The sequence below is a fragment of the Triticum urartu genome, unplaced genomic scaffold, assembly GCF_003073215.2.
Source record: "Triticum urartu cultivar G1812 unplaced genomic scaffold, Tu2.1 TuUngrouped_contig_166, whole genome shotgun sequence".
Taxonomy (NCBI): Eukaryota; Viridiplantae; Streptophyta; class Magnoliopsida; order Poales; family Poaceae; genus Triticum; species Triticum urartu.
Window position 1 is genome coordinate 1 of NW_024112105.1, and position 13,928 is coordinate 13,928.

At 40.0% G+C, this 13,928-nt stretch overlaps 1 protein-coding gene across 1 annotated transcript; it reads left to right on the forward strand.

Moving 5' to 3' along the window:
- Window positions 1–4: 4 nt before the first annotated feature.
- On the forward strand, window positions 5–825 carry LOC125526747 (peroxidase 2-like; the record flags this gene model as incomplete). The annotated part of the gene is made up of 1 exon (XM_048691385.1): window positions 5–825. A coding segment is annotated over one exon (627 nt), but the record flags the coding sequence as incomplete, so codon positions are not given.
- Window positions 826–13,928: the final 13,103 nt, after the last annotated feature.

The window sequence follows — 13,928 nt, forward strand, 5'->3', positions numbered from 1 at the left end:
GAAGGAGTGCGGTGGGGTTGTCTCGTGCGCTGACATCGTCGCTTTCGCTGGACGCGACGCCAGCTTCTTCCTCAGCAACGGCGTGGTAGACATCAAAATGCCGGCTGGCCGGTACGACGGGCGTGTGTCTTTCGCCAACGAGACCCTCCGCGACCTGCCCCCTCCCTTCGCCAACGTCACGGTGCTGGAGGCAATGTTCAAAGCCAAGGGGCTCGACCTCGACGACATGGTCACCCTCTCAGGCGCGCACACCGTCGGGATCTCTCACTGCTCGTCCTTCGCTGACCGCCTCCCAGCCGACCCCTCGGACCCCACGTCCATGGAACCCGTGTTGGCTAGCTCGCTACAGCAGAAGTGCAGCCGCGGCGGTGACCCCGTGGCGGTGCAGGACGACGTTACCCCCCGTGACCTGGACAAACAGTACTATCAGAACGTACTTGACCGTAAAGTGTTGTTCAAATCGGACGCGGCGCTGCTGTCGCCGCAGACACTCAAGGCTGTGGAACACAACGCCAAGAACCCCGGGAAGTGGGAGCGAAAGTTCACGGACGCAATGGTTAAGATGGGCAACACCGAGGTGAAGACCAAGGCCAACGGGGAGATCAGAAAGCAGTGCCGGTTCGTCAATTAGCGACCTGTTGATGAGACAAAACCCTACTTCATCTTGACTCCTGAAGCCGGAGACTGATCGAAATAAGCTCGTGCTTTTGTTCGTACTATGTGTTAGCTTAATTTCCGTTGCTGTTTATTTGCTACCAAAATTTGTATTATTGGTCCAATTTTGCCTCATATCTGATCTGTATCGAAAATATTTGGTGTACTTTATTATGAGATGTGACTGTCAAAGTATATTTAGTTTGCTGAAGAAACGAACCCATAACAAATACGTTTTTTTCGTGAATACGCAAAAGACTTGTGTATCATTGCATTGATAGATAGAAATAGTAGTAAGAGCAATTACAGGGAACCTCTGATGAGCACGAACACGCGGCGCGGCATGAGTCAGGAGGTTAATGCGTACAACAGAAAGGGGGGTGTATCATAACATAACAAACATGTTGACTGCCTTCCCGTAAAAAAAAATGTTGACGGCCTTTTCGGCCATCTACATCTCACATTCTCGCTTCCTTTAGGTTTTGTGTTGAAACATACTTGCCTTGTGCATACGTTGTCTTATCGGCGTCTATAACACTTTCATAAGTCATCTGGTGCAGGACCATCATGCATGGACGATTGGATGGTGACTCTTGATTTTCCTTTCCCCCATGCACCATTAGCAATCCGGGAGGGAATTTGGGGCACGCAAGTACTTTGTTTTTTGGCTTCTGACTTTTAAACATTTATATCATTTGAACGAACAGTCTAGATTAAGTTTTGTTTTCATATATACATATATATATATATATATATATATTTTTCTCGAGAAGGCATGGTCAGCTAGTTTGTAAGGCTATTGTGCATGTTTCTGGCGGACAGCGGCAAAACAAAAAAAACTGTTTGCACTAATAAAGTAATAAAATACCAAATACCAATGATGCACCATGATGACTTTCGGCACGTGCTAGATAGCATTATCTACTATGGACTCCACCCGACACCAACATTAACGTACACAGGGAATAAGCGCACGCAGTGTCAACCTATTCGAGCTGTAAGATTATGCCCTTTGTGCATGTTCTTGCTTGACTTTACTCTCCAAGATAATGCAAAGAAACATTCTTCCACGGAAGAACATTTGTCGTGCTCCTCACCCATTGTCCTCCCTTCTTTAGGGCATCTCTAACACGGACACACAAATAGCCCGCGGTCGTTTGGACCAACAGCTGTTCGGACATAGTTTACTACCCAATTGAACCCGTATTTGTTCACGGACGCGTCCGTGTGTCCGAATTCTTGCAACCCAGAGGAAGGTTTGCAGCGTCCGGATGGCCTCCATGTACATGTCCAACAATGCAGTCCCACTCAAAACAATCTCCCATGCTTGCACCATCTCCCACGCGATCATACCTCCACTCCTCGACCCGCATTCATGTCGGCCTAGAGCGGACAGGGCCGGTTGCTGGAGCCAGCATTGAAGCAGTGCATTGGCCAAGCGCACCTCACGCGCCACGTCGGCTTGGTCTCCACGCTTGTTCAATGTCGGAGCGGCGGGACCAGACAGGACGACTTCTACCGCATTTAAGCCAGCTACCCGTCGGATCGTCCAGTTCCTATAGAACCTATCACTAAAATACCCGATTGGGCGTCTGTCTGCCGACATTAAACATGTGCAGCGGCCGAGAAACCGACATCGGCGCCCGCTTTGAAATAGCTTGCTGCTTAGCCTGGTTGGTGCCCGATATTTAAATGTGGCAGCGCATGACACAATCCACCTCACCGCCTCTGCTTCCCTTCCTCCTCCATGCACCTCCGACGAAATGCCATCGAGCTCTAGTGCATTGTTGGACAAGCTCTTGACAGAGCAGAAGATCGAGTTGACTAGCCTTGCGGCCGGCTGGCAGGCCCATTGTGCGCGATGGATAGAGGCCAAACTGCCTGCGAGCTCGCCGGAGAAGAGCGCATAGGATGACGGCTGGACGATGGAGTAGGCGTCCTACAATGAGCCCGCGCCCGCGCAGGTTGCCGGCTTCACCATGGCGCAAGTGCACTACAAGGTCATCATGGCGGAGGAGCACCTGACGCAACCAGCGCTGTCAGTCAATTTCCGCGTTTCGGATGTTATAGGAGGAGCATAGGTAAAACCTGCGCCTCCTCGAGCAGCACCGGCTCATAGAGGGATAGATCCGCTGCGAGCTGGCAAGTGAGGATGCCATCATGGGCATGTCCATGGAGAATCCGACCTTCGTGATGAGCGGTTGATGTACAAATCCTTGTGTAGCGCCCGCAGACAGCCGCCACAAGTGATGGAGGTGGCGAGTCATGGAGGAAGAGTACGATGCCCTGCTGGTGGAGATCAAGGCAAAGGCGAACGCGGAGGTGGCGCAGGCGGTCACAGACAGGAAAGTTGTTGCCGACGTCAATAGCTCGGCATCGCTCGCGCGGTTCGCTCCGAACTGTAACGACCATGAGGCTAGGCTATCCACGTTGATCGTCGACCTCACCTCGACCGGTGATGTCCACAGCCAGGTAGCGGACTCTGGCGAGGAAGACTTGGACATCGGAGACGGGCGTGGGCAGGTCCGTGTCCCATGTCCCATGTCTTGTCCTAACCGAACATGGGGAAGAAAAGGACGTGGAACACGGATGCCTCCACGGTCGGTGAAGATTTGAAATATGAACTTTTGCTAAGTTAAAATGTATCATGTACGCTTTTGTTTAATAAAGTATGTCGAACTTTTCATGAATTTTCACTAGTGCAGAACCGGGCAATAGCACCGGTTCGTAAGGCCCTTTAGTGCCGGTTCGGTAACCGACACTAAAGTGTGGGCACTAAAGCCCCCCCTCTTTAGTACCGGTTCAGCACGAACCGGTGCTAAAGGGCAACCACGTGGCACGAGCCAGCTCCGGGGCAGGGAGCCCTTTAGTACCGGTTGGTGACACCAACCGATATTAAAAGGTTGGGGGTTTGGGGTTTATGGTTTCTTTTTCATTTAATTTTGTGTTTTCTATTTAATTTCTTTTCGTTTGCTGGTATTTTACGATACTACATATTATACACGTTATGCATATATAGCAATTTGGGACACCTAGGTGCCCAGGCACCTTGACTAGATACCGTTGGATCATATCTTGATCTGCTGTTGTGATGATTGCATGCACACCTCTAATGGAAACAAAAAGACTTTCCATGCATTGTATGCTCACGTACATGCACTGATGAGATTCGGAAAAAACGATGCATGTTAATTGTTTACCTTCCAAACATTGCTGCATGCGTGATGCTATGGAAAGGGTCAAATCTAGTAACGGGTGCATGCCATTAATTGTGTCTTTCGTGAGAGAGTAACAATTAATTAATTTTTCATACCCGTTGCCTTCTATGATAGCCACTGGTTAATAAATTAATGGAAAAAAGTGAGCACAGGTTTAGGTATGTCACGATTGTCTCACAATATCACGAAATAATATATTCATCTGCGGTATGCACATCACAAAGTAAAAAATAATTAAGATACATACCCTTTTGTTTCATTAGGTATATATATAGTGGGTATTATTTTGTTTAGGTATTAAGATCACAAAGTAAAAAGTGAGCACGGGTTTAGGTATGTCAAGATCGTATTATTTTACCATACCTAATACCTTAAAAAATTAGAGGGTATATACATACCCTTTTGTTTCATTTGGTATATACATACTCTTGGGTATCTTGGAATGCAGCTATGGTCAAAATGTTAGAAACATAAAGGATGCATGAATAACCAGAAATGTCATGGGTATACATATACGCACCATCTTTTTTCTAGAAGTCAATGGAGGTATGAGCAAAATATTTGTAATGAACGTATAATAGAGTGCACTATTATAGAAAAATACTATGCGGTTTTAGTTTGGAAAGGTAAATTTTTAGGGAACCAACAGTAAATCATCGACGACTAATGATTGGATACATGCAAACAAAACATGGAAAGTCATTATATCGTAGATTGTGCACATACATGAACAAATATGACTTGCCATAACGGGTCTAGGTGCCCAGGCACCTAGGTGCCCCAGATAATTTACCTATATATGTATATATATATATATACATAAACACTATTCTGATCACGGGATCAGAATAATATTCTGATCACAACCTGACCTGCCCCGCTAGTAGTACGTTGAACTTCCCTGTGAACTAGGTTGAACTTCCGCCAACATTGCCGAAATGGGGCTTGCCATATACCGTTGGAAAGCTATGGACATTAGTATCATGACCCAACTTAAATTTTTGGCAAAATATAAGTGGTTTAAGAGCAGTTTTGAAAACCGTTTTTTCTTCGCACAAAAAACATGAATCATATTTTCGATCGCATTTCTAAACCGTTTATCGGAATGAGGCATATAATATGGCGTTAGAAAGCTGCTGCAAAACCGCTCCTTCCACATGTTGAAAGTTTCCTCTAATCCCTATGATTAAAGAGTAATTTGAAAAAACGTAAAATTTTGTAAACCGAACAGCGGAGTTCATTTTTTGATGTCATTTCTAAACGGCTAATCCAATGGAGGCATATGATACGGCGTTGGAAAGCTTATGAAAATGCGCTACTTTTTCATCTTGAAAGTTTTTTTTTCTAATTTTGAATGGTTTAAGAGTAATTTAGAAAATGGTCCAAGTCCTACCGAGTTCGTATTTTCGAGCTAATTTTTTAACCGTTTGTCCGAATGCAGCAAATGATATGGCGTTGGAAAGCATGAACAAGTGCAAAACTTTTTGGTATGTATTGTTTCACCCAATTCTTTACGGTTTTAAGTCCGTTTCAAAAATGGTGAAAAACGTATTTTCGCCGTAATTTCTACAAACTTTATCGGAATGGGGCAAATAATATACCGCTAAAAAGCTATGGAAAATGTGAAACTTTTTCATGTTGATGGTTTTCTCTGATTCCTAGCCGTTTTCAAGTAATTTCAAAAACGGCGGGATCATGTGTTCTGCCTATATCGCGAAACAGATTCTTCGAAAATGCACCGTGTGAAGAACCTGAACTTCTCGGCGCGTGTACCTGAACTTCATTCTGTTTTTCACGCGATTTTTTTGCTCGTAGGTCTCCATCCACTGCTCGTAACTCTCGATCCACTCACCGAAATTGAGCAAGTGATATACCAGTGGAAAGCTGCTGTAAGCACTTAACTTTCCCGTGTTGATCGTTTTTTCATATTCGCGACAATTTTAAAAGTTTTTTATCTGAAATTCATCCATTGTAGTAATTGAACTTCCTGCTGTTTTCAGTTGAACTTCTGTGACGTATTTTCGTTTGTAATTTTCTCATCCATCGTCAGTGTTACACAAATGATATTCCTTTTATACAAACCCCTCTCACAATAATTTTTTTAACTTTCTTCGACCGAGGACTTGAAACTTATACAAATGATATTCCTGTAGTTTTTAGGTAAATTAGAAAATGGCGAGATCATGATTTCTGCGTTCATCGCAAACGAAATGCACTGCGTGAAGTAGTTGAACTTCACGGGCATGTCTGTTTGAACCTCACTCTGTTTTTGACGTGTTGTTTTTTGCATTGTGTGAAGTAGTTGAACTTCTGGGGCATGTCTGTTTGAACTTCACTCTGTTTTACTTTATTGTATTTTTATTATATGAAACACACACCATGCAGTACGTGAACTTCTGGTTATTATCATTTTGAACTTTTCTCTGGTTTGAGAGAATTATTTTAAAACCCAAAAAACAACATATTTTTTTTACGTATTTTGGACATCTAAGTACACGATGAACCTCTCTCACAAGAATTTTTTGAACTTTTCTTCGCCGAGCACTTGAACTTCTAGCAACCATTTTTTCGTTTATGGGTTGTTTTTAAAAATGCAAAAAATGGCGTTGTGTTTTTTTATTTTTTGAACAAGTAAATCCTAGGTTTTAATAAACTCCGAACTTCTGTGTTATTTCAATTTGAACTTCACCTTTTTATATTTTGATTAAAGCATGGAAATACATGGTGAACCTCTCTCGCAAGAATTTTTAAACTTCCCCGGACAGAGCACTTGAACTTCTTTCAACAAAAATTTTAAGCCTTTATTTTTCAATACTTCTATTCTCACCTGAAATGCATTGCTTGCAGTATTTGAACTTCTCGTTGTTTTCACTACGAACTTCTGTCACATTTTTGTGTGTACGTCGAATTACAAACAATTGAAGGTCCGACGTCATTTTTTGTCATTTTTAAAACATGTAATTGGAGGTCGGACATGCCGCGATATAAATTATGAACCATGCACGGGGGTGCACGTAAACTTTTTGCAACAAATCTGAGTTTTTAATATTCTTCGAACTTCTATGTTATTTCGAATTGAACTTCTTAATCTTATTCTTACAAAATATATGTTTTCAAATAAACATCAAACACTTTTTTAAAATTGAACCTCATACTTTTTTTCCTAGAAATGGAAAGAATTTGAGTTTTCTGTAAACATCAAACTACTCTTTTTATTTTAATTTGAACTTCTTTAATTTTATTCTTTACTAACAAAGGAAACCTATGTTTTTTATAAATATTGAACTTGTTTTTTATAATTTGAACTTCTTGGTTTATTTGAAATACTTTATTTTTCCATTTTTTTAAACCGTAAAACAATGTTCTTTTTATAAAAAACATAAGCATCAAAGTCATGTGTTATGTTATTTTGAACTTATTGCTTTTCTTTAGATATAAAAAATTCTAATTTTCTTATAAACATTGACCCTGCTATGTATCTTAAATTTGAACTTCTTGGTTTAGTTTCAGAGACGGAAAAAATTGTCTATTGTTTTGTCTTTTAACTTGTAGGCTTTTCGGGGTTTTGTGAACTTCTAGAGTTTATTTTTGTGCAAAAGTTACACACACACACACACAGAGAGAGAGAGACATAATAGAACAACACCCACACACTGATGCTCACATGTTGTTCCCCCCTTCTTTTAGTATACACATTGAACGACCCCCAGTAGCTAGGATGAACTTCTCTCTTTCTGCCCGAGAGAAACACACGTACGCAAGAGAAAATTTATGTATCTGGGAGCACCCATTTTTTGACAGTGATGGAGTGTGTTGCATCCACCGCTCGGCCGACAGAAGAACCAGTATCTTCAGGTTCCATTTTTTCAAAATGCGTGTCTTGAAGAAATATTAAAGGCATAGGATTGACCGCGATGATGGCCAGAAGCCATGGGTCAAGCATGGCCACAACGGGGGTGGGAGGGCTTGTTCATAAATAACGAAGTGCTATTTTTTATTTAGAAACGATGAAAATCCTTTTTATGATTTTTGAACGGCTCTATTTTTAGAATTTGAACTTCTTGTTTTTTTTATTTTAGAAACGGTGAAATATTCACTTCAAAGTGCATTGTTATCTTTTGAACTTCTGTATTTTTCTGTTTGAACTTCTTATGATCTTCCCGTTAGCAGATTTGGATTTTTCTATTTTTTATAGATCAAACTACTACGTTATTTAAATTTTTGAACTTCTTGTTTCCATTCTTTAATAACAAGAAAAATCCAAGTTTCCTATAATCATTGAATAGCTCCATCTTGTTAATTTGGACTTCTTGTTTTGCTATTTTTAATTTGAAGTTCCTGTTTTTTAAGAAGGTAGGTCGTTCAATTTTTCTATAAACATTGAACTCCTTGATTATTATATTTTGAACTTCTTGGTTGAAAATCTTTTTGACGCATGAAAAATCACAATTTTTAAATAGACATCAAATTCTTCTTTTTTTACTTGAACTTCTTGGTCTTTATTTTAAGAATATGAGAATTTTCATGGATAAATTTTTTTCATTATTACATTTTTTTAACTAATTTCTTATCTCATATATGAGACCTTTTTTTCCTTTTTACATATGAATAAAATAGAAGGACACACCCATCACACAACCACACACAGAAACACGCGCGCGGGCACACACACACAACTACCACATACTTTTGACGTAGAAACCATCTTTCCTACAACCATAAATACATAAAATCATACTAGTTTTTAACGACCATATACTAGCTTGATCGATGCCCTCAATATTGTGAAAGGAACATCTAAATTCTCAGCTCACTTCCCTGAAAAACACACATCATTTGTCATTGTTTCTTGCTCTTTTTTATCAAGTTTAAGCATTGACTGAAATTCCAAATTCAGTGGTGGAGCTATGCAATGACATGCACCAAAAACATGCACACAAATTCAGAGAGGTCAGAAGCTATGAAGTACAAGTATACGAGTACATGTGTATCCGTGTATCTGCGGTTGATTGTGTGGAAGAGGTGCTCACGGAGAGACAAAGTCGACGCTCGACGGACGCATGGCCGTCACAGTTCTGACAGAGGCAGAATGGATACAGGCCAGGTCCGGGCAACCGTCCTGATGTGCCTTGTGCCCTGATGCTGACCTTCAACAGGAAATAACAAAGAACTTGAGTCGCGGTGTATCAAGCATCATGTCTTCGATTTTTAGAGCATCCTTGCTTGTAAGGTGGAGTACTAATCAAATATCAAAGGGAACTTAATATTTGGAAATATAATTCTAAGTATCCGTAGGGAGAACTCAACTAGGACTGCTCATCCAGCCAGACCATTCCTTCCTTTTCATAATTTTTCATACAGAAAAAATAAGAAATAGATGCCATGACCTCTGCTCAGTGTGGACCGAAGGAAATTACTCTAGCATCTGCAAGAACAAGTAACTGAATTACCCTATGCTACTGACGGACTGTCGGGAGGATTTGTTTTAGTGCGTACGACCATTTTTGCATCTCCATCCAGCCGCAATTGACGCTGCGACCGCCAGCGATGGGAAATTTGAGCGGCTGTGTCAGGAGGGTTGCAGGCAGCGGTGGTGCGTAGGCATAAACATGTACGTACATTTATAATTGAAAGTCAATCACTGTATGAACAACATTCTTCTGAATTTATATGCAAGAGCTATCTGAAGTTTTCTTCCTCTGTTGTACCTGAACTTCAATTCCAAAAAAATGGAAAGTGGTCACCGGCGAGTAAAGGGCGGTGAAGGATCTTGCCAGATCCGATGACCCCCGACGTGCTCCGGGAGGTGGTGCGGCGAGGTCTCCCGATCTGTTGGAGGCGGGGTGTGGTGTGTCGCCGGTTGGGGTCGGGGTTGCAGCGCGTCTGTGGCTAGGGCCGGGCCGGACGCGGAGGCGCCTGCTTGGGGATGGGCGGCGGCGGTGTCACCGGCTGAGGGAGGAGCGGCGACGGGGTCTCCTGGTGGTGGTGGGTGCCGCGTTTGGCTCGGGGAAGCTGGGGGCGCGGTGGAGGCAGGCCGGTGGCACAGTGGAGGAAGCCTGGCGGCGCAGTGGAGGGAGGTCGGCGCTGCTATGGAGGGGAGGGAGTCAGGGGGAAGGGGATGGATCGAGGGGGCAGGAGATGCGTCTGGGTCGACGTCGGAGAGTGACGGCCGGGCTAAGGGGGGCGGCTCGCGCGGTTGGCGGGGCCGGCGGCGAGTGGGGCTCCGGCGACGGAGAGTCCAGGCCGGGGCGAGTGGATCCATGGCGAGATCGGCGGCGATGGGATCGGGGGGAGGTGGTGGGGGTCGTGGTTGTGGCCTCGTGGCTGGGTTTTTTTTAGCCGGGACTGGTGGGGTAGTTCGTGGAGTTCAGAAAGATCTACGCGCCTCCTTATAGGGCGAGCTGTGATCCGAATAACTATTCTGATCCCAGGATCAGAATAGTGCTTCTCTATATATCACCCCTCTCTATTTTGACATAAATACACCATATTTTGACGTTTCGTAAATTTTGTCTTGTTTCATACATAAAAAGAGAACGTAAGAAAGTATGTACTCACCGTAAAAAATATTTTATGTTACGTAAAATTACGAATGTAAAAACATAGTGTAAAATATACATAAAATGTGCTTTTTATGGTCTTATAATCTATATTTTTGTTTTTTATACCATATTTTACATATTGAATCAATATGCATGTAACTATTTATATTCCAAACGTAATTTATTTGGGAAGTGATCGTAAGATTTCCTAGGATGAAGAATAACTTATTCTGCACCCTGAATGATGAATAGTAATGTGTTACTATTCATCATTCAGGGTGCAGAATAAGTTATTCTTCACCCGATGTAATCTTAGGATCATTTCATAATTAAATTACGTTTGAAATTCAAATAGTTACATTTCTATTGATTCACTACGTAAAATTTGACATAAGAAAATAAAATATAGGTCATAAGACAAGAAAATTTGCAGTTTATGTGTATTTTAGACTGTGTTTTTACTTTGTAATTTTACATAACATAAAATATTTTTTACGGCGATTATATATTTTCTTACGGTCTCTTTTTCGTCGGAAATAAGACAAAACTTACGGAACGTAAAATTACGGTGCATTGATGGTAAAATAGAGGGGGGTGAAGAATAACTATTCCTCACCCAGGGTGACGAATAGCGCAACCCTATATATATATATATATATATATAAACACTATTCTCATCACAACATGAACTTCCCGAGTAACGCGCCTGACCTTCCCCGAGTACTAGGTTGAACTTCAGCTAAAAGGTGTCCAAATGGGGCTTGCGATATACCGTTGGATAGCTATTGACATCAGTATCATGACCCAAGTCAAATTTTTGGCAAAATGTAAGCGGTTTAAGAGCAGTTTTGAAAACCATTTTTTCTTTATACAAAAAACATGAATCGTATTTTCGATCGCATTTTTAAACCGTTTATCGGAATGAGGCAAATAATATGGCGTTGGAAAGCTGCTACAAAACCGCTCCTTCCATATGTTGAAAGTTTTCTTTAATTCCCTACGGTTAAAGAGTAATTCGGGAAATCATAGAATTTCGCAAACGGAACACCCGGGTTTGTATTTTCGATGCCATTTCTAAACGGCTAATCCAATTTAGGGAAATAATATGGCCTTGGAAAGCTTATGAAAATGCGCTACTTTTTGATGTTAAAAGTTTTTTCTAATTTTGAACTGTTTAAAAGTAATTTAGAAAACGATACAAGTTCCACTGAGTTCGTATTTTTGAGCTAATTTCTTAACCGTACGTCCAAATGCAGCAAATGATATGGCGTTGGAAAGCTTGAAGAAATGCGAAACATTTTTGTATATATTGTTTCTCCTAATTCATTACGGTTTTATGTCAGTTTTGAAAATGGTTAAAAACATATTTTTGCCATAATTTATACAAACTTTATTGGAATGGGGCAAATAATATACCATTGAAAAGCTACGGAAAATTCGAAACTTTTTCATGTTGATGGTTTTCTCTGAATCTTGGCCGTTTTCAGGTAATTTCGAAAACGGCGAGATCATGTATTTTGCCTTTATCGCGAACCAGATTCTTCAAATATGCACCACGTGAAGAACTTGAACTTCTCAGCATGTGTGCTTGAACTTCACTCTGTTTTCACATGTTTTTTTTCTCGTAGATCTCCATCCACTGCAAGTAGCTCTCCATCCATTCACCGGAATTGAGCAGGTGATATACCAATGGAAAGCTGTTGTAAACACGCAAGTTTCCCGTGTTGATCATCTTTTCATACTCGCGACGATTTGAAAAGTTTTTCATCCAAAATTTATTCAGCGTAGTAGTTGAACTTCCTGCTGTTTTCACATTGAACTTCTGTGACATATTTTTGTTTGGAATTTTCTCATCCATTCGTTTGTGTCACATAAATAATATTCCTTTTGTACAAACGTCTCTCACAATAATTTTTGTTTGAACTTACACAAATGATATTTTTACCGTTTTGAAGTAAATTAGAAAATGACGAGTTCTTGATTTCTGCCTTCATCGCGAATGGAAATGCACTGCGTGAAGTAATTGCACTTCTCGGGCATGTCTGTTTGAACTTTACACTATTTTTTGACGTGTTGTTTTTTGACGTGCTGTTTTTTGCACTGCGTGAAGTAGTTGAACTTCTAGGACATGTCTATTTGAACTTCACTCTATTTTTAACGTGTTGTTTTTTGATGTGTTGTTTCATGCATTGCATGTAGTAGTTGAACTTCCAGGACATGTATGTTTGAGCTTCACTCTGTTTCACTTTATTGTATTTTTGTTATATGAAATACACACCATGTAGTACGTGAACTTCCGATTGTTATCACTTTGAACTTCTCTCTGGTTTGAGAGAATTATGTTAAAACACAAAAAACAACATATTTTTAAATGTATTTTGGACATCTAAATACACGGTGAACCTCTCTCACAAGATTTTTTTGAACTTTTCCTCGCCGAGCACTTGAACTTCTAGAAACCATTTTTTTCCGATTATGAGTTGTTTTTAAAAGTGCAAAAAATGGCATTGTGTTTTTTATTTTTTTGAACAGGTAAATCCTAGGTATTAATAAACTCTGAACTTCTCTGTTATTTCAATTTAAACTTCACCTTTTTATATTTTGAGTAAAGAATTGTATGCGATTTTTATACGGAAAAAATCAAACATGGTAATACAAGGTGAACTTCTCACAATAATTTTTGAACTTTCTTGAGCCGAGCACCTGAACTTCTAGCAACAAAACTTTTTAGCCTTTTCTTCTTCTTATTATTTTTAATACAAAATGCGTTTAGTACATGAACTTCTGGCAGTTATCAATCCGAACTTATCTTGGTTACGCGAAAATATCTACGTTTTTTATAGACATTGAACCGCTCTACTTTTTTTATTTGCACTTCATTTTTTTTAGAAATGTGAAAATTGGAGGATTTTTTAGAAATATCCAACTTCTTCATTATTTCAAATTGAACTTGTTAGTTTTATTCTTTAGTAATTAGAAAAATCTGATTTTTCAAATCAATATCAAACTAGTCCACTTTTTTCAATCGAACTTCTTGGTTTATTCTTTAGTAACTTGAAAACCTGAGGTTTTTATATACATTGAACTACCTCATTTTTCGAAATTGAACTTCTTGGTTTTAATCTTTAACATTTGGGAAAATCCGAGTTTATATGAACATTAAACAACTTCATATTTTTTTAAGTTTGGACTTCTTGTTTTTATTCATTAGTAACAGGAAAACTCCTAGTTATGTAATAAATATCGAACTACTGAATTATTTAAAGTTGACCTTCTAGGTCTTATTTTTAAAAGAAGTAAAATATGTTTTTATAAACTTTTTGAACTGCTCGGTTTTTTCAATTTGACCTTCTTGATAATGTAATAAATATTGAACCTCTAGTTTTTTTTCTTGAAATGGGGAAAGTGTCATTTTTTGTATAATTTTTGAAACAATTTGTTTTTTTTATTTGAACTTCTTGGTTTATTTTTTTATTAAAGGTGAAAATCCCAGTTTTATAATTAACAAATAACT